The sequence below is a fragment of the Atractosteus spatula genome, chromosome 2, assembly GCF_055471065.1.
Source record: "Atractosteus spatula isolate fAtrSpa1 chromosome 2, fAtrSpa1.hap1, whole genome shotgun sequence".
NCBI lineage: Eukaryota > Metazoa > Chordata > Actinopteri > Semionotiformes > Lepisosteidae > Atractosteus > Atractosteus spatula.
Window position 1 is genome coordinate 60,650,144 of NC_142707.1, and position 18,596 is coordinate 60,668,739.

At 37.5% G+C, this 18,596-nt stretch overlaps 1 protein-coding gene across 1 annotated transcript in view; it reads left to right on the forward strand.

Moving 5' to 3' along the window:
- coq8aa (coenzyme Q8A, genome duplicate a) overlaps positions 1-18,596 on the forward strand; it is a 47,585-nt gene that overhangs the window by 20,132 nt on the left and 8,857 nt on the right. Inside the window, exons 5-10 of the mRNA XM_088928860.1 lie at positions 4,903-4,977; positions 6,949-7,074; positions 14,669-14,754; positions 15,457-15,597; positions 16,125-16,206; positions 18,073-18,166. Coding sequence (XP_088784986.1) covers positions 4,903-4,977; positions 6,949-7,074; positions 14,669-14,754; positions 15,457-15,597; positions 16,125-16,206; positions 18,073-18,166 — 604 coding nt within the window. The remainder of the gene's footprint in view (positions 1-4,902; positions 4,978-6,948; positions 7,075-14,668; positions 14,755-15,456; positions 15,598-16,124; positions 16,207-18,072; positions 18,167-18,596) is intronic.

Below are 18,596 nucleotides of genomic sequence, written 5' to 3' on the forward strand. Positions count from 1 at the left end.
TCTATCGGTAGTGACATTACCAAAATTTTTACCACATAACACATTTATACAGAAAGGCGTTTATTTCTAAAATAAGTCAGAAAAGAAATACTTACACTTTGACTTTGCACCAGTGTTTTTTGTCACTGTTTGTATAGATTAACTGTCTGCCTTCACTCCTCCAACCTGGCGCTGGTGGGAGACTGAGGGGAGGAGCTGCATGGGCCAGGCTGAGCCTCTTCCTTCACTTCTTGTTGAGCAACTGCAAAAGACACTGGCCCAACAGTATCCTTGCAAGCAGTCAGAATTTTCCCTTCAGCACAGACAGAGCACACTTAGCGCAGGCTGTAGTTGTATACCCTGCTACTATGTGCTTCTGCGTGTCCTGCATGCATGTCCCAGACATCATGCTTTTATGCAGGTGTGTTTGGAGTAATTAGAAATAAAGGCCAAGGCAGAGAGCAATGATTATTTGGTGCTAGTTAAAGCAGTGCTAAGTGGGGAATTGCTGTGTAGTATATGTTAATAATGGGTTGAGTGTATTTTGGCCATGTGTCTAAAAAATTGCATTCAATGACATTTTTTTGCAATATTGTTTCAGGTATCCTGTAGGTTTTGTAAAAGTATGAAAAAGTTCCCAGAACGTGGGATCACTATCAATATTAAAAGCATTATACAGTGCTTTATACAGTGTTGGTATGCCTGACTAATTTTCAGTTGACATGTAACATGAGTCGAATAGTGAGCAAAATTCAAATCGCCTGGACAGAAACCAACTGAACCCAATGTCTCAAGGAAGCTAAGTTGCCAAATGACCTGTTGTGTGCAGAAGGTGCATATTGTATGGTTTGGTGCTGTTCTTGCTCTTATCTAGTGCCTTCTCAGACTTAACGTTGACAGGTACACGAAATGACATGAAAGAAATTCCTGCATGTAAATGGAACACTTACATGTGGTGTAGCCAGCAAACCCCTTTCCAAAAGTTTTTTCAAAAAATTCACAAATTGGTCGGCTACTTCTGTCCCAATCCTATTTTTAATTTAAAACTGCTCTGTTCAAGCAAGTACAAATACAGTGCTTTGCAAAAGTATTCAAACCCTTGACCAATTTTCTCATTTTACTGAATTACATAACAAAGTAATTTTGAGTTTCAGTGCTTTGAAATAAAAATATCACAGAGAACAAAATGTTAATGTAGGATTTGTAACTCACTAAAATGAGAGAATTGGTCAAGAGTCTGAATACTTTTGCAAGGCACTGTACATTATTTTGTTGTTTGTTTTTTTTTAAAATGGCAATTATACATAAAAAGTCAAATGCACTATTATTTACGAAAAGTCTTTAAGCAGTGCTTTAGAGGATGTTATGTACTTGAGATGAGTTTATATCATTAATGATTTAATCATTGTATATCATATCATAATTTAGTTGTAAGACAGGAGTCGAAGATAAGTTTCTTTTAGAGTAGAGAACAGTAATAAGTTCTTACGCAAAACTGGATGTAACTTTAAAAGTAGTCTGTCGTAGTTGTGTGCTACATTTTTTATCATGTATTCTAAATATGACTAATAACTGGTTTGTAAAGAAAATGTTGGTTTGGAAATGTTCGCTCCAGTTTCTCTCTGTGCTGTGTGTGTGTTCTTCTGCAGACTTGTAAGGTGCTGTAGCTCCTGCTGTATTTTTCTCCTAATAGATTGCCATTCCTGTCTTGCAGGGAGTAGTGATTGAGGTATAAACTGTCCCTTTAAGTGGTGTTCAAGATTCAGGTGAAATACTATACTCTGCTAGCAGTGCAGTGTTTTTATTTTCTTGCGCAAGGCCTTTAAGGTGGGGAAGCTTAAACATGCTTTATTGGTACAGTGTATACACACGTGATCCCATGCTTTGGTCTTTGCACCATGTGGGAGAACCAGCCAGAGCAGAAAACACCCTTTTTTCACATCACCTGAGATTTCAGTATTGCCCTTTTTTTTTCTTGTTGAACATTTCTGTTGTTGAATAGTGATTAGGTTTCTGGGGTCGTACTTGAAATGGGGATTCAGCTCCTATACCCTTGAGTAAGATTGCTTCAGCAAAATTCCCAGCTGTGTAAATGGTAACAACTGTATGTTACTTCAGGACATGACAGCCCACTTACTAGCATGTCATAACTTTCTTTGTTCACTGTCTTTTGTAACATGCTTCCCATGTTGTGGAAGACTGTGAGCAGGACACTTTTTATAAAATTTGTTGTCAGAGTCTGGAACAAGCTGCTCAGCTACTTTGTAGAAGTTGATACCTTTTATGAGATCCTCCCATCACTGAAGCTAGTAGCTGCCAGTTGAACAAGATGGGCCAAATGGCCTCCTCCTATTGTAATGCTTATTTTTTTCTTTTGTTCATGTATGAAATGGTTTCTGAAGGGAGAAAATGTCCTAGTGTGTTTCCTGTTTTTAAGTTGTCCATAACAAGTATGCTAAAATAGAACTGGTTAACATTGAGCACATTTACTGAAAGCCCATTAATATTAACAGCGCAAAAGTGGCAGCAGAGATCAGCTAAAATGGGAACTCCACCCATTCAGGACTGTTGCAGCCTAGGAATGTTAGATGTTAATGTGGTTGTACCTTCTTGGCCTCCACTAAGCTCGCACAATACCGGGTAAGTATAACTTAGTGATGTGGTGATTCAAGTTCTGAGACGGATTGGGCGATGATACATTGTTGTTGTGACACTGATAAACTGGAAGATCCCAGAATGCATATTTCCTGTCCTGTGCCCAATGTGTTAACCCTCTATGTGTTGAGAAATACATTTTTCAAAGAAAAAAAAAGTTCTAATTTATTATCTGAGATGAGCAGTGAACTAAGTAACCATGTTAAAATACTGGGGGTATTGGAGTGACTTCTGATATTTATTCTGTATATTATCGCAGCAGAAGTTCACTTTTTAATGGTGCCACTTAAATGGGCTAGCTTCAATAAACAAGGGTGTATATGTGGACTCCATGTGCTAAGTGATGCATTTTTGTTGAAATTCTAACACTCAGGTACCTTTATCAATAATCAGAACATTAGAAGCTTTTTAAGTACTGACAGTTTTTTTCCGAAAAAGTACTTACTGTATCTGTGCTGCATATATAATGTTGTGCCCTTTGATGCGAAAGCAGTTGACTAATGTTCACGATTAGCTTGCAAAGTAGCTTGGTGAGTTTCCTAAATCATGCTTACCGTCATATTCTGGACAGACTTCGTGAAGCCTCTCATCACCTGTTTTATTTGGTAACATTACTGTAACTATTTCTGTAACATGATAACAGGGCGACCTGACGAAGAGGTATAATACCCTAATGATGTTTTTCTATTTAGGTTTTCATTACAGTTGGCTTGGAGGAATATTTTCCCCATTTTATAACTGAACATTTGGTTCTAGTATTTGGTTTTAGTAGAATGCCTTTGAAGCTCGTTCAGGTACTGTTGTTCTTGGCTTACTTGGTCAGGAGACAAAAATCTGTCAAAGTGTGATTTAGACACTAAAAGTTACTTGACAATGTTTCTGTTTAGTTAATGCAAAAAAAATGTTTCAAAAGGAAATCTTGTCAAAATATCGACATAGTCGCATTGGGCTTATTACTTGAGTTAGGTATGGAGTGGATTTGCAACCTCACCTGAACTTCTGTAGTGTGAAAAGCCCGGTTTTCTTTGTTTTTTACATAGTCAGCACTATGAACTTTGTAACACAGCTGAACAAATCCAATGAAATCAGAAAGGTGGTTGAAGAGGTCAGTTAGTTGCAAGATCTAACCAGGTTGGTCAGTCAGTACTGTAGCATCTTTTGGGATTTCGGCCCCAAGTGTATTGGTTTTTAATGATACCATATGGCAAATTGTACATTTTTGTAGTTATTGTAAATGCTTTCTAGAAGAAAATCTACCCCTGAAGAAAAACAAATGGGAAAAGTGAAGTCGGACCACTATCAAACAGTATATGTCAACACAAGTGCTGATGCCCTTTCTGAAATGAGTAATGATAAGATTGTCAAAGAAGAGTCATATAGAAACGTGCTGTATTTCTTATTACGGCTGCATTAGTGTTGTGAGTTGTACTGCTGGTATCTTTATCAGAAGGTCATATTTTGCTTTAAATACTTGTAAACAACCACGACTCTTCCTTTATGATACTGCACAGTTAGGACCTATTTAATTGTACCACAGTGCCTATGTTAATGATTTCTGAGCTGCTGCTGATAATTTAGATACTCTGAAAGCACAAGGCTGATAACCAGCAGCTCATATTTGTTTTGTTGTATCTTTATAAAAAGGTCATTCTGTGTTATGCAGAATTACATTGTTAACTTTTTTCTTGTTTTTCCGGCCTGACAAAAAGAACTGAATGTGGCGGTTATCATTTATGGAAATTATTCCATATATTTTAAAACATGAAGTCTGAGGACTGAGAGGTTGTGTGAGAATTGCGTTTAAAAATAAACAGCAATTTTTAGAAAAAAATCAGAATCCTATGCCACTCAATTGAAATAAGACCTTAGTTGATACCAGCGATAATATTTTGCTGACAAAGATGTTCCGATTAGTTTACAGTTCTGTCTAGTCAATGTGTTAATTTAAACTTTATTTTACTTTATTCCATATGCCCTTCCCACAGTAGTCTTTTGTGTTGGAGTTACAAAAACAGCCACTGATCAAGCCTCTGATTTTCAGACTTTTGGACTGCTTTAAGATATTTTGTTCCATTTTAATTGTAGCGTGTTGGAGCCAGTGTTAATGTTTTTTTTTTCCCCGCGATGATGGTGTGCCTTAATTATAATTAATGTAAAGATGGTGAAGTTCCTAGTGAACAATGAGAAGATTCAACCCGTCTCGTACATCTGCACTTAACAAGTCAGACGTATTAAGAGTTGTGTGTGTGTTGTCCCCCTGTGTCTTAGGCCTGGCTGTTGGTCTTGGCATCGGGGCCCTGGCTGAAGTGGCCAAGAAGAGCCTGAGGTCAGAGGATCGAAATGGTAAGATGTGATGATGTGATGACCTGTCCCTTTTCCTACCATTTGACAAAATATATTGCCCTCGCAATATACAAAAAATGATGCACAAAAAAGTCTGGTGGATGTTATTTCTCATGATTCCCTAAGGTCTGTGAAATTGGAAATAATGGTATAATCTCAGAATGTATTTAGTCTATTTTTTGTGCATAATATTTGAGAAACTTATTAAAAACTTGAGTGTTGAAACACATCCAGTGTTATAAATGCGCAATGCTGTTTTTTCTTGATTAAAAATAGTCAAGAAGCTTATCCAAAAAATTGGTGCTGTTTTTCTGAGCTTCACAATGTGTCGTGACCTGCTTTGTATTGCGTAGAGCGCAGTTCTCTTCCCCCTGAATCTGTGAACGTTTCCCTGATAGCTTTACAGTATATGAGACAAGATAGTGCTTAGAACTGTAATAATTGCTTTTTACTTTACAGTTTGAGAGCAATATGAAAGGGCCTGGAAGCCGTTGAGCTCAGCGCTTTGAGTTTCTTGGAAAGCGCTTATATACAATTATAATTGAAGGATGCATCTCAACATGCACCTTTAATTAGGGTTAAGTAAATATTTTTGGTTTTTGGCTGGTTTATATATCATACATGTAATTTTAAAACAAGAAATCCAAAACGCATATAATCTTTGGTCTGCAGTAAGTAAAAATTCCTTCACCAAATATGTATTTTCAGAAGGAAGGTAAGAAGTAATCGGCAAGCTCTAAAAATCTGACTCCTGTCTTTGGTGGTGCTCTAATATTGTTTTTACAGAAGAACATTTTCAATATATGAAATCTGCAGTAATTCAGAAATATTTAATCTGAAATAGAATGACACACCACTCCTTTCTTTATTTTCGTCTTCGTGATCCATGTGCATTGGATGAACAGGGACACCATTATCTGTCACGGCTGTGCCATTGCTTGGCCAAACAGTGATTCCTTCCCAGTAAAGAGGCCTCCCTAAAATAGAATAAATTTCAGAAACGGGGACAGACCCGTATTTTTAACGTCATCCATAAAAAGAGTAACATTACAGCCTTGTATAAGATAGTAGACAACATCCCAAAGCATTAACCCCATTGGCATTAAGACACTGCTTTGTGAAACAGGGCACAGCACACAGAGAATTTTACAGAAGTGACATGACCGCCTCGAAACCTAGACAGTCCACGATTCAGCTGCTGGAGAGGACCTGGTCCTGCGGCTCAAAGGATTCAGCTGCTGACTATAGAGTGGCGCCGTGTCTGCTCCGAGTCTTCAAGCAACTGTGTTCAAATCTTGGCAGGGGGCAGAGCAAAGCTGTATGTGATGTAGCTTTGCTGCTGCTGATGCTGTGACATGAAATTCAAAGGCCAACGCTGTGGAGAAGTCGGAGGAGTTTAGAAGTCACACTCTGCACTGTGCATTAGTTAAGAGCAACGTAAGATTGTGATATGTAGCGTGCACAGCCATAGAATAAGGATGTTCTCTTTCACCTAGTACTTTTGGTTTGTCTCTGTGTTTAAGAGTAGTGATATGAGATAAGATATACGAGGAGTCCACTAAACTTTCTGCTTGACTCACAGAATAGATTCATGCCAAAAATAAATCCCTGTCGCAGAAAGCAGTGGCATAAGTGGCTTATTGGAACACTTAAAAAATAGAAGTTGGAAGCATTATAAAATGACAAAAAGAAAAGGCATTCAATGCATTACAAGTGCTGGAAAGGCCAAAACGGAGATAGTAAAGCACTGGCAAGATAGTAGAACGGAGATAGTAAAGCTAAAATATTTTCCTTTTGCTGTAGTAGTAAAGGAAAAGGCAAAGGATGAGCTAAATCTGTCTCAGATATAATAATGGGGAAACTTGGACAATGAAAGGGAAATGGCTCATGTTTAAAATGAATATTTCACTAAGGAGCGGAATTGGTCAATGTTAGTTAACCCACCCTGACTCCGGCATATTCTTCTCTTAGGGGATAAAAAAGCCGTCCTGGATTCCAGCCCTTTTCTCTCGGAAGCAAACGCAGAAAGAATTGTCCGCACCCTGTGCAAGGTACGCGGAGCAGCTCTGAAACTTGGCCAGATGCTCAGCATTCAAGGTGAGGCTTTTAAATGCACATAAAATTAATCATTAAAAATGTTTTTTTTTTATTTTGACTTTGTACACCAAGTGTAGCTCTATGCTTTTTTATTTGATATAATGTTGAAGTTTTACTGGATGAAGGGCATATAAGTAATATTTCCAAGTGGCATTCCTTGGAATTTCTCACGATCTAACCACTGCATGCTTCCGTTTCAACACTTGTTTATAGATTACGTCCTCAGGCTGCTCATTGCTTGATTACAGAAGAAATTACAGAAATCGTTGCTTGATTTTCTTCATGACTAATTTTTCACAAAGAATGAGACCCCACTCCCCCAGTACAGCACATTAATTTTGATATACACTTATCAAATATTAAGCAAATAAACAAATTAAAATCAATATGATGTTTCAAGTGCCTAAACCTTTAAATCTTCCTTTTGTAGACTGTCAATTTTAAAGCATGTGTAAATTCATCCAGTTTGTAGACTAACAGCTATTGTGTCTAGCTTACTTAATATAATAGCTTCATTTGCTCAGCTCCCAGAAATATGGTGCTATGTATGAGAAATTAAAAAAAAATATTTTATGTAATGTCACATACAACTGTTTTCTTTTTTATTAGAGGACATAGTGTAGTTAGCTAAATCTCGAAAAACTGTAAGTGAAAGGAGAAGCTGGCTGACCAGTTTAATTAGATAAGCACTTTTTTAGATGTTTTACCATTTCTGTAATGTATATTTGTGTACCTTAACACTTCCTTTTCTTGAAGTGCGCATTACCACGCACACCTGTCTTTAACTTGTCTGGTGTATAGTATGTTCTGTTGAGTATTTTGACTTGTAATTTATTGCCTGTGGATCTCATTGGCTGCCAGGCATTCTTCAAAGGGGTTTTCCTGCTCAGATCATGTAGGGAAAGCTGGACATTAGACATCTTGCGTGTTGAGGACAGTTATCAAATAAGTCATCTGTTATGTTATACAATGACTTCTTCACACCTCCTTCCCTTTATTGTTTTTTTTCAAGAATTCTTTCTCATGCTGATAATAGACTCCCTTGCAAGTTCCTTATGCGAAAACAAAAGTAATTATCTAGCAGTTTTTAAAATTATTTTTGAGGAAGTGATACTTTCCGAACACGTTCAGGAAAGAAAAAAAAGATTTCCTTTACTCTGTAGGTGCCTTTTCTTTTTTCCGTTTATCGATCTTCTCACTGCTGCTGCTTCCGGTTCAGGGTTGCGGGGGAGCCGGAGTCTATCCTGGCAAGCAGTGGGTACAAGCAGGGTACACCCTGGACTGCATTCCAGTCCATCGCAGGGCACACACACAGACAAACAGAGACGCACTCCAGGGCCAGGTTTCCCAGAAGTCATTTAACCCACCAGTATGTCTTTGGACTGGGGGAAAACCAGTCCCTAACTGTTGAACCCTAACTGTTCAAATTCAGCTGTGTTTCGTGTTGGTTTTTTTTATAAATGTTGAATTCATCCCAATTTGTTGGCTCAGAGTTAATTGGATTGGTGGATGGTACAATTGACCGTGCTTTTAATATTTTGAATGAAGTTTCAGCTGATGTGTTGCTTATTATTGGGCATGATTTCCAATAATAAAAGTTTTCCAAGTCAGTAGTTACGTAAGGTTCTAAATTCTCTTGAAGTTGCATGCTCTCCCTTAGTGCTGTCTATGTGAATTATGAATAGCAGCATTGTCAGGACCTAATTGAATTTGGAGTGTAATCCTTCTCTGTGAACTCATGGTTCTGCCTGTGTAGAGGAGTGTTGACAGATTATATGGTACCACTGAGAGTTTTGTCAGTTTGCAAATTTCAAAGGAATTGGTAGAGTTTAACTCAATGCTGAAATGGAAAAAGTGAACATACCTACTCAGTATATTTTGCTACCTATTCGGTATATTTTGGATACCTACTCAGTATATTTAGTATACTTATGCTGTTCATTTGTCACTTAATATCCCTTAAACGTTATTTACTTAGACTGGTTTTTAGTCAAAAACACTAAACATCTGCGAATAGCAGAAACAAGACAGGCAGCTTTTCACTTTAGATCTTGCCCACCAGTCACGTATCCCTTTAATCTAATTCTGTTAAAATGGCCCTTTTAACTTTTTTTGCATTTCTGTCCTGCAGTTTTCCAAGTTATGTATTCATGGTTATCAGTTTACTTTTGCAATTTGTTGCCTGTTGCTATAATGTTCTTGTTCTGTACTGTATATAAGAAAGATTACATACAAGGAGGCCGTACAGTCCATCTGGGCCATCTTGTAGTTAGTAGTTTATTAATCCAGCCATTTCTATAAAAAATCTGGGGTGTCAGTTCTTCCTTGTTCCATGCTCGCACATCCCAAAAGCGCCTCCTGTTTTTGGTTTTAAATGCTTTTTCACATATTTTCCATTTGTCTTCTCAGGTTCAAAAGAACATAAAACATTATTTCCAACAGAATAGAGATGTCTTCATTCCCATCTGATTTATTTCCCCATCTGATTTATTGAAAGTAATTACGGTTAATAATGATCAGCTTCTTGTACACGGAGCACAATTTACCCTCTATAATATAATTTGGGATGTAATAATAATAATTATAATAATTGCTTACACTTATATGGCGCTTTTCTGGACACTCCACTCAAAGCGCTTTACAGGTAATGGGGACTCCCCTCCACCACCACCAATGTGCAGCCCCACCTGGATGATGCGACTGCAGCCATAGTGCACCAGAACACTCACCACACATCAGCTCTCAGTGGGGAGGAGAGCAGAGTAATGAAGCCAATTCATAGATGTAGTGAAGTTACAATAGCTACTAATTTTGTTTTACAGCAAATCTGTTCCTTTAAAACAAAGATGAAAACGTACGAAGTATGTTTAGTATATAATGCCATTCACATGGATCAAAGGCTTTTTCAGCATCTAAATAAAGTGCAGTGCACTTCAGGCGGTTAAATAATTCTTATGTTGTTTTGATGAGCGATGACTATCTGTTTTTAATCCTGTTTCATCTCTGTGTGTGGGTCTGGTACATTGTGATCTTGTTTTAGAATTCTCTCTATGGTATCAAATGCCCTGAAACAGTGCTTTTTTATTCCTTTTTATTTTTATTTTCTAAGCTCTACTAGTTAGACTAGTTAACTACTAGTTAAACATGGCATTTTCTGGTTTGGCTCTTTGGAATTATTTTTGGCTGTGCTACTGAAAGATGTTTTAAGTTTAGATATAAATGTTCACAGGAGGTGTGAATCTGTGTCGATTTGAGAACTGCAAAGCGATCGGTAGAGTTTAATTCAATGCTGAAAAGGACAAAGAGTGAATAAACCTGCAGCCTTCTGGTGTGAACTAACCAATCTCATGGTTACTTCTTTAAAGCAGCCAGGGGCCCAGCTGACATGTAAAGGATGGACATTGGAGTCACTAGATGAGGATAGGAAAGACTGAAGACTAACTAGATCTCTGAACCAATTTCCTCTTGCAGCCTTCTGTTCCTCAAAAGGGTTCTTAAGTTATTTTTAAGACACACGCCGGGCTTCTTACAAGTTACATTAGCTTCAGGATATATGTTTTTATTCGGTCTTCAGCACTGGTCATTCGCATGCCCATGTTGCAGTGTACGTTGTGAGTTAACGGTACCACTGTGTCTACAGTAATACATGTCCGACCTAGAAAATGAACTTGGTATTTACCTCCTCATTGCCTTTGACATTGAACTTTCCTTTAGCACCATTCCCATTTGTTTATTAGGAGTTATTTTTGTTAGTAATCTGGCATCGCATTAAAGCTTGGTCAGTATGCAATACTGCTGCCTTCTGTTTGCAACCTAATTCTTTATGCATTCAGTAAACAGACCCAGCTAACTTGGTAATCCTTTTTTAGCACTGCTCAGTCCTTGTAGTTTATGCCTGACAAAGTGAATTGTATGCTGCTGGGAGCAGATTTTCTTCTAAGTATTGATTTCAAAACTTGCTCATCTTCTTTTTATGTAGTATATTCACTGCCTGTATTTATGTAGTATATTGCTAAGGAGCCTGTTCCATGTCCTGGTAGCTCAAAAATAAAAACTGAGAAATGTCTTCTTTTCTTTATTGTTGTTTACTACTGACTTTATTAATAGTTATTTGGTAATGCAATACCATTTTCATTGTCAAGCATGTTGTTTACTGTCTGGATACAAAATGCAACCGCCATTCCACAGAGACCAGTGCAACCGTGCTGAAAAGGCCAGTGCCGAAAATAAGTTTACATCTATCAGAGTACAATAACCTTTGAAGTGGCACTGGTTGCCGAGGTAACAGGCATGCTGCTTGTCTGCTATTTTTAAGTTCTATTCCTCATAAATTTTTTCTTTGCTAAGCTCACAGTGAATGATTGAAGTGTCCAAACGGTCTCTTGTTTGCAGACCCGATGAGTAACTTCTCATTTGGCTCCGGCAACTCATGAGGTGTGCCTGCCTTTTTTATGACACATAAGGTAATTTGTGTAGGTGAAAACTGTTGTTAAGAAGAGATGAAAACTTTTTTTCTTTGTTATAAGGTAACTAAGGCAAAATGTGTTATAGTTCTTCATTGAAGCTGTAGCTTTAACACTGTCATTGGAAATAGGCTTTATTGCAGAAAAGGTAACTGCATATCCTAAATGGATGGTTTTACAAACTTTAACAGATCAAGTGTGCTTCGTTATATCAAAACAATTAACTACTACCATTTGTAGATCTGGTTTCATTTACCTATCTTTTCTTCACAGCAGTTTTAACCATATCCAGTATTGTATTAGTTTCTTTTTACTTAGGAGTGTATGTTAGTCCCAAGTTCATCTTTCTTCCACATGTGCAAAATTGCTTGGCCAAGACTCTTGAGATCATTTTTTTCTAATGCTGAAAGATTGATAGATGACTTTGTTCCAGAGTAGTCTACTGCAACATAATCTTCTAACATGCCAGATAGGGGTCTCTATGTCTAGAGTTCAGTGGAATATGTACTAATTAAAAGAACATTGCATTGGCTTTCTTAGAAATGTAGAGTGGTTTTTAAGGTTCTCCTGCTCATGTATAAGGCACTAAATGACCGTAATCAACATTAAGAACTTACTGTACCATTGTTCTTTCTAGGATATTCAGGATTAATATTTACAGATACTTATGTGTTGTACAGTTCCTTTTTATTCCTTCAACACTCAATATGCAACCTATAACAATGTGTATCTGGTCTGCAAGATAGGAAGTTTCTTTTGTAAAAGCAAAATGACTTCTATAGTGATGTTATTTTTTGTGCTAAATTTATGCAAAGCTTTTCTCTTTCTGTAAATTTACGGGTTCTGTACTTATGGTATGATATTGTAGAGCATGAGCTAGCTTGTATATGCAGTAGCCTGCTGGTGTTTTTATTGGAAGGTCACTCAGAGTAATGGAAAACTTAACACGCTTAACTGCTAGACCAAAAGAGAAAAACATACTTATCAGTGTTCTTATCAGTAAACCCTGGAAACAGAGTTATTAAAGATAGAAATATCCCAAAGAGCAGCGCAAATGAGGACAAAACAAGCTTCAGAAGCTGCACAGAAGTTCAGGGAAGAGTCGATTGCTTGGGAGCAACAAACTTTGCACTGCTTAAACGTAAAACATTGCTCAGCTCTCCTGTGGCACAGACTGCTTAAAACATGTTAAGGTGATAATTCAACCATCCAGTTTTCGGAAACTTAATACATCATTTTATAACCATTTTATTTAGTTCAGGGTCATGGGGCGGCCTCTGCCCATCCCGGCGAGCAACAGGCGCAAGGCAGGATACACCCTCCATCCACTGCAGGGCACACACAGACACAAGACTCTCACCACAGCCAGCCACTTAGTCTACCAGTATGTCTTTAGACTCTGGCAGGAAACTGGAGCACCCAGAGGATACCCACAAGAGCCCAGGAAGAACGTACAAACTCCATGCAGATAGCACCCCAGGACCCCCACACTTTAATACATATTTTAGATGGGTCTACTGGAATGAGTCTTCAGTGTTATTGCCTTGTAATTATAAAGATCGGGGAATAATCCCTTGCCTTCATACAGTGTGCTTTTTCCCAAAACACTTCAGACATAGAAGCAAATCCAAAATGTTCATTGTGTATATATACTGTTATATGTATGAGAAAAGGGTTAATCTTTTCAAGGTTAGTCTTATCTAGTTCAAGTTTTATTTTCAATCAGGTGGTTCGGTTCATTGTGTTTTTCCTTTTGGTGTTTGTAAGGCTGCTTGTTTTTTTATCTCAGAATGTGTGCTGTTATAAGATGACCTGTGGAATGTAGGTGGAGATAACACACCCTCTGGAGGCTTATGTGCCAGATGAAGGAATGAATAACCATGTAGAGCACTTGCTAGTGTAAATAAAAATTAACTATATCTAGCAGTGTGTAACATGAGGAAAGAAATAAATTGCTGAAAAGTGGCAGCAATGGCTGCAGCTTTGCTCGGAGTAAGCACCAAAACTGAGGCATTACGTACCGTTAGAAAATAATGTGTTTGCATGCAACAGAAATTACTAAGTTACAAGTAATTAAAATGGGAATATAGATTAGGTGGTATGAAATTATACCACACACACAAATATGCATTTGTCATTTAAAATACAATAATGGTATGTGTTTCCATATGTTGATTCTGTAATACCAATTATGTATGACATTTTGATGCAGGTGAGATGTTTAAAACAGGTGTGCTGTCTTGTGTTGGTTTGTGCAAGTTCGCTGCTGCATATTTTAGACAGAGTAAATGTAAAATGAATGGAAATTTGTTTTATGTTTCTAAGGGCACTTAAAATATTTTTTTAGTACACATTGACAGATAAAATGTGCTTCTGGAACCACAGGGAAGTGTTAAAAACAGAACTATGTAGTTCGTTTGTGTATGTACATCGATGGTTCAAAATACGTTGAAGAATAAAATGTAATTTCAAGTATGGGGTCAACAAGTTTTCTTATGCTGCTTTGTTTGCAGGAGAGGCTGCCTGACATTTTTATTTTAATAATATTTTAATTATTTTTATTTATTTTATTTTTATTTTTCATATTTCAGTTTTAAGACGGAGAAATTAAAACCCTCTGAAGATACCGACCATATTTGAGCATGACTAACCCTTAAAAGGTTCAGCTCGCTTTCCGGAACAGCAGTGCCATAGCACCCGTGTAGCAGTTCACCATGACTTGTATTTGTTGCTGTGTTTGAAGCAACATCGATATCGAAATCACAATTTCAGAACCGAAAGTAAAACAACACAGAGTAGACACCATAAGGAGTTCAATTGTGGTGAGCAGATTTAACAGTCTAAAATGTTAGTTCCTCTTAAATAAGTTATTATTATAAATGATCCCCACTTATATCACAGAGTTTCAGACAGGCGACTCCACAAAAATCCCGACTAAATTTGTGTTGTCTGAGACCAGGCTAATACAACTAACACTCTTGCTTTGACGAAGCAGGTCAACAATGCTCATAAATGAGCATCCATCAGGTAATGTGTATTTAGAGACCAGAGGGTTGGAGAATAAAGTAAAGAGCACTTGGTTTACTGCAGCCAGTCTTTTACTGTAACTCGTCTTTCTTCTTGGTTTTTAGATGATGCGTTTATTAATCCTCAGCTGGCGAAGATCTTTGAGCGGGTTCGGCAGAGTGCGGACTTCATGCCAATAAAGCAGATGATGGTAAACAGCCTGTAATCCCCAAAGTAACTAAGTCATCTTCAGAAATATGGAGAGTCGGAATGTTGTTACTCATTTTAAGGTCTTGTGTAATTATCTTTAGCAGGGAGGTGGGTGCAGTTCACTGGATTGCTTATTGTTTATAAGACGATTACTTGACTACTTTTGAAATTTCTGTTTCCCCTCCAGATGGTAGTGGCATAACTGGCAGTTGACTTTTTGTTTCTGGTTGTTGCAATAGAAAAGGAGGGGCAAAGAAGTTATTACATTATATTGGAAAAGCCAAAAGGAGGGGGGAAAGTTAGTTCCTTCTTTTAAGCACAGGCATAGAGATTAAGTTGCTGCTCCTATATTTATAAGACAGATTACACCCTTTAGATTTGAATAACCTCTAAACCTATGGCAGCCTTTTATTAGTTCATGTAAAATGGCATAAAATTTATTGCATCAAATATCCAGAGCATTGTTGACTTTTAAATTCTATTGTCAAGGTCAACTGATGCTCTTAATGAAAATCATAAGGTGATTCTTGCTGGTGGTACATTTAATACAGTGGCTGATGTAGCATTTGGTATTAATCGTAGTTAGAACAGGAATCTGTGTCAGTATGCAATCTGCAAAGGAACAAGAAGTTAATTCCATGCTGAAAATTAGCACTACTGTGTCTGCTTTTTTTAGTATTTCATTTCTATTTCTCCCTGATAGAAAGCTTTGAACAATGACTTGGGGCCAAACTGGAGAGACAAGCTGGAGTTCTTTGAAGAGAGGCCCTTTGCTGCTGCCTCTATTGGCCAGGTACACCTGGCAAAGCTGAAGGATGGCAGGGAGGTGGCCATGAAGATTCAGGTGGGTTGTGAAACTCTATTGATTGTATTTATTCATTCCTGAGTGACATTATGGCATTTTATTGCAGTAAAATGGAACAAATAACATCAGATATTAATGTGGTTATATAGTCAGTGATGTTCCCAAAGCCAATACCCCGACTTCCTTCAGGAAACAGCTGGTGAATAATATTCTTGGATCAATTAGCAGCTTTCTTCCAACTAGGCTGCATTGGCCTCTTCTCTTTTGTAACAACCTTAAGAGAACCAGGATCCCAGTGTATACTGTATTTTGTGTGCCTCATTAGAACGTCATTCCCTGTTTTACTTTTCACTTTCAGTGCGATGTACAGATAGGCCATTTTATATTTAATACATTTTGTGATAATTTAATAATTTATCTACATAAAGTATTTCACTGCACCCATTTCAAGCACTGGAATAGGTAAAGTCTTGGACTTTTCACTTAGAGAGCATTTAATCACCTGCTGATCTCCTGAGAAATCAGAATTGATTTGTACAAACCTTCTCTTCTTTTTCCATTTACAGTATCCTGGAGTGGCACAGAGCATCAACAGTGATGTGAATAATTTAATGACAGTTCTCAGTATGAGCAACTCATTGCCTGAAGGTAGAGTAATTGCTTTCTGAAGAGTATGTTCACTGTCACCTAGGTGGCATTAACTTGTTGTGATGCTGAACTCCAAAGTCCTTGATGTTCTTGTTGTTATCAAGGTCAAGTCCATGTTGCTCTCCCATGAATACACGCAGACGTGTCACATGCATGCCTGTTTATAATGAAGTCAGGTGGAATGTTATAATTAGTTGACTGTGAGAAGATTACACCAATGATATGGAACACATGTAAGGGTGGCTTGAAGCTATTCCTCATATCTGAAGCATAATTATTGAGGTGCCCCAAGTGATGGGAACAAGTTAAAAGGGTACCTTGTTTTGAATGAGAGATATCACATAGTGGTCCCTTTGACTTCATAAACTTGTAACTCAAGGTCTTCACAATGTGTTGTTTGACTGTTCAAGCCAGTATAAGGTTTTGAGGCACTGTTTCACTGAATGGTCAGTTAAATTAAGTTTCTATAGTAGTAGCAGCTGTAGAAGCAGCTAGCAACCTGATTTTTAATATAAATAATTTGTACTTTTTTAAACAAATGAATTCTGGCCTTAAAAAGTCCAATTCTGACTTGACGAGAGTGTTGGAAAGGTGCTGTGCCGATGTAGCATTACAGAACCTCACAGACTTTGTCTGTTGCATGTCTTAGACCTGATGAGAGCTGTTGCTATGAAATTGCTTCTAAATATTTTCAAAAGAAGGTAGTTCTGAGTATTGTGACGTATCAGTTAGTGGGAATAGTGACTAGCATTTAATGGTGATGTGCCATCTGCAGTCATCAGGATATGCAAAAGACTTATTTAGCTGCGTCAAAGAACTGTTACTGGAAGAAATGTTTACTTTGACTCATTTTCTTCATTGTGGAAAAACAGTTATACTAACTTGGATGCTTCATCCCCTTGAGTTAGCAGGTAGTTAACCAAAATCGAAGGTTTCTGAAGTCCAGATTTCAAATTCACAAAGAGAGGATAATTGAAACGGGGAATTATCATTTTACCAATTTAAATGCAACCAGTTAAACTAAAAAGGGTTTATTACCTGTAGTGCAACATCTTCAGCTTGAATGTTTTATTCATGTCTCTTGACCACATCTTTCTTTAATGTGTTTGCTATGAGAGCTGCCTATAAAACCCTGATATGTAAAATGCAAATAAGTCTTTATTTTCCAAGGGGCTAAATATGTTCATTTACATCAAAAGCAGGAAAGTGATTAATTTTAAAGTAAAAAAAAAATGTATGTCAGGGCTATTGACCTGTAGCTCTTGCAGTTTGCTTCATCACCTAGTTTTACTTTACCATCTTCTCAAGTGTATATTAATTATCATGATGAGTATATCAAGGAGCTGCTTGTATCTACATTCTGCAATGGAGTGGATTGAAAGTAGAGTGTAGACTTAGTAAAGATCCCCTATCAGCAATGACTGAGCTGCTTCATTCCAAACCTGCTCAAACACGAGCTGTATGCTATATATGGCTAAATGTGACCCAGGTAAACACTATAACAATACAACAGTAAATGAGGATTTTCTCTGGTAAAATAGTGAGCTGACTAAAACAGAAATTTAGTTATGCTTGTTTTTATTTGGTTGTTTGGCAGTATTAAGCAATTGGTTTTGAATTTTAATTGCATTTGCATTTCCACATTCTTGAAAGTGGGAAAAATCATTTTCAATTAATTGCAATGGGTTATGTAGTCTAACTGCATAATGTCCACTGATTTCTAATGATCAAACAACCCAACCTTACCTTTTTTTCAGAAATGACAATAAAAGAGTTAAGGATAACAGTTTGATGCTTTCTCAACCCTCATACAGTATGTATGCTCTTTCCTAATAACTTCCTTCTGCTTTTGTATGTTTTCTGTAGGTCTCTTCCCTGAGCACTTGATTGAGGTTATGAGTCGTGAGCTGGCATTGGAATGTGATTATATAAGGGAAGCTGAATGTGCCAGGAAATTCAAGTGAGTGACGTTATGAATTAAATCGCACTGCATGTCATTAATGCGGCCATATCTGAAAATCCTAGAATATAACGTCGGTAACATTTTGAGAAGAGGTTTTAATGCCAAACCACTCAAGCCAAACCATTTCCTGGAAGGAGAAATGTTTTGGAACCCCAATCCCAGTTCCAATTGCCCTCTGAGGTTTTCAGGCCTGTTATATTTGGGATTGAAGTGGCACAGCCTGCTGCCTCAAGTCTGTGTATTGTTAATTACATGTTATTTAAACTAAAATAAATCTAGGGACTCTGTTGCTATATAGTGCCATGCAGAGACAGTTCTGCTATTGTAGTTCTGATAAGAAATCTTTTCCCACCAGCTGTTCACAGAAGCACTCGCTTGCTGACCTTGCTGATATGTTGTTCCTTCTAATTTAATGTGGGTCACAGCT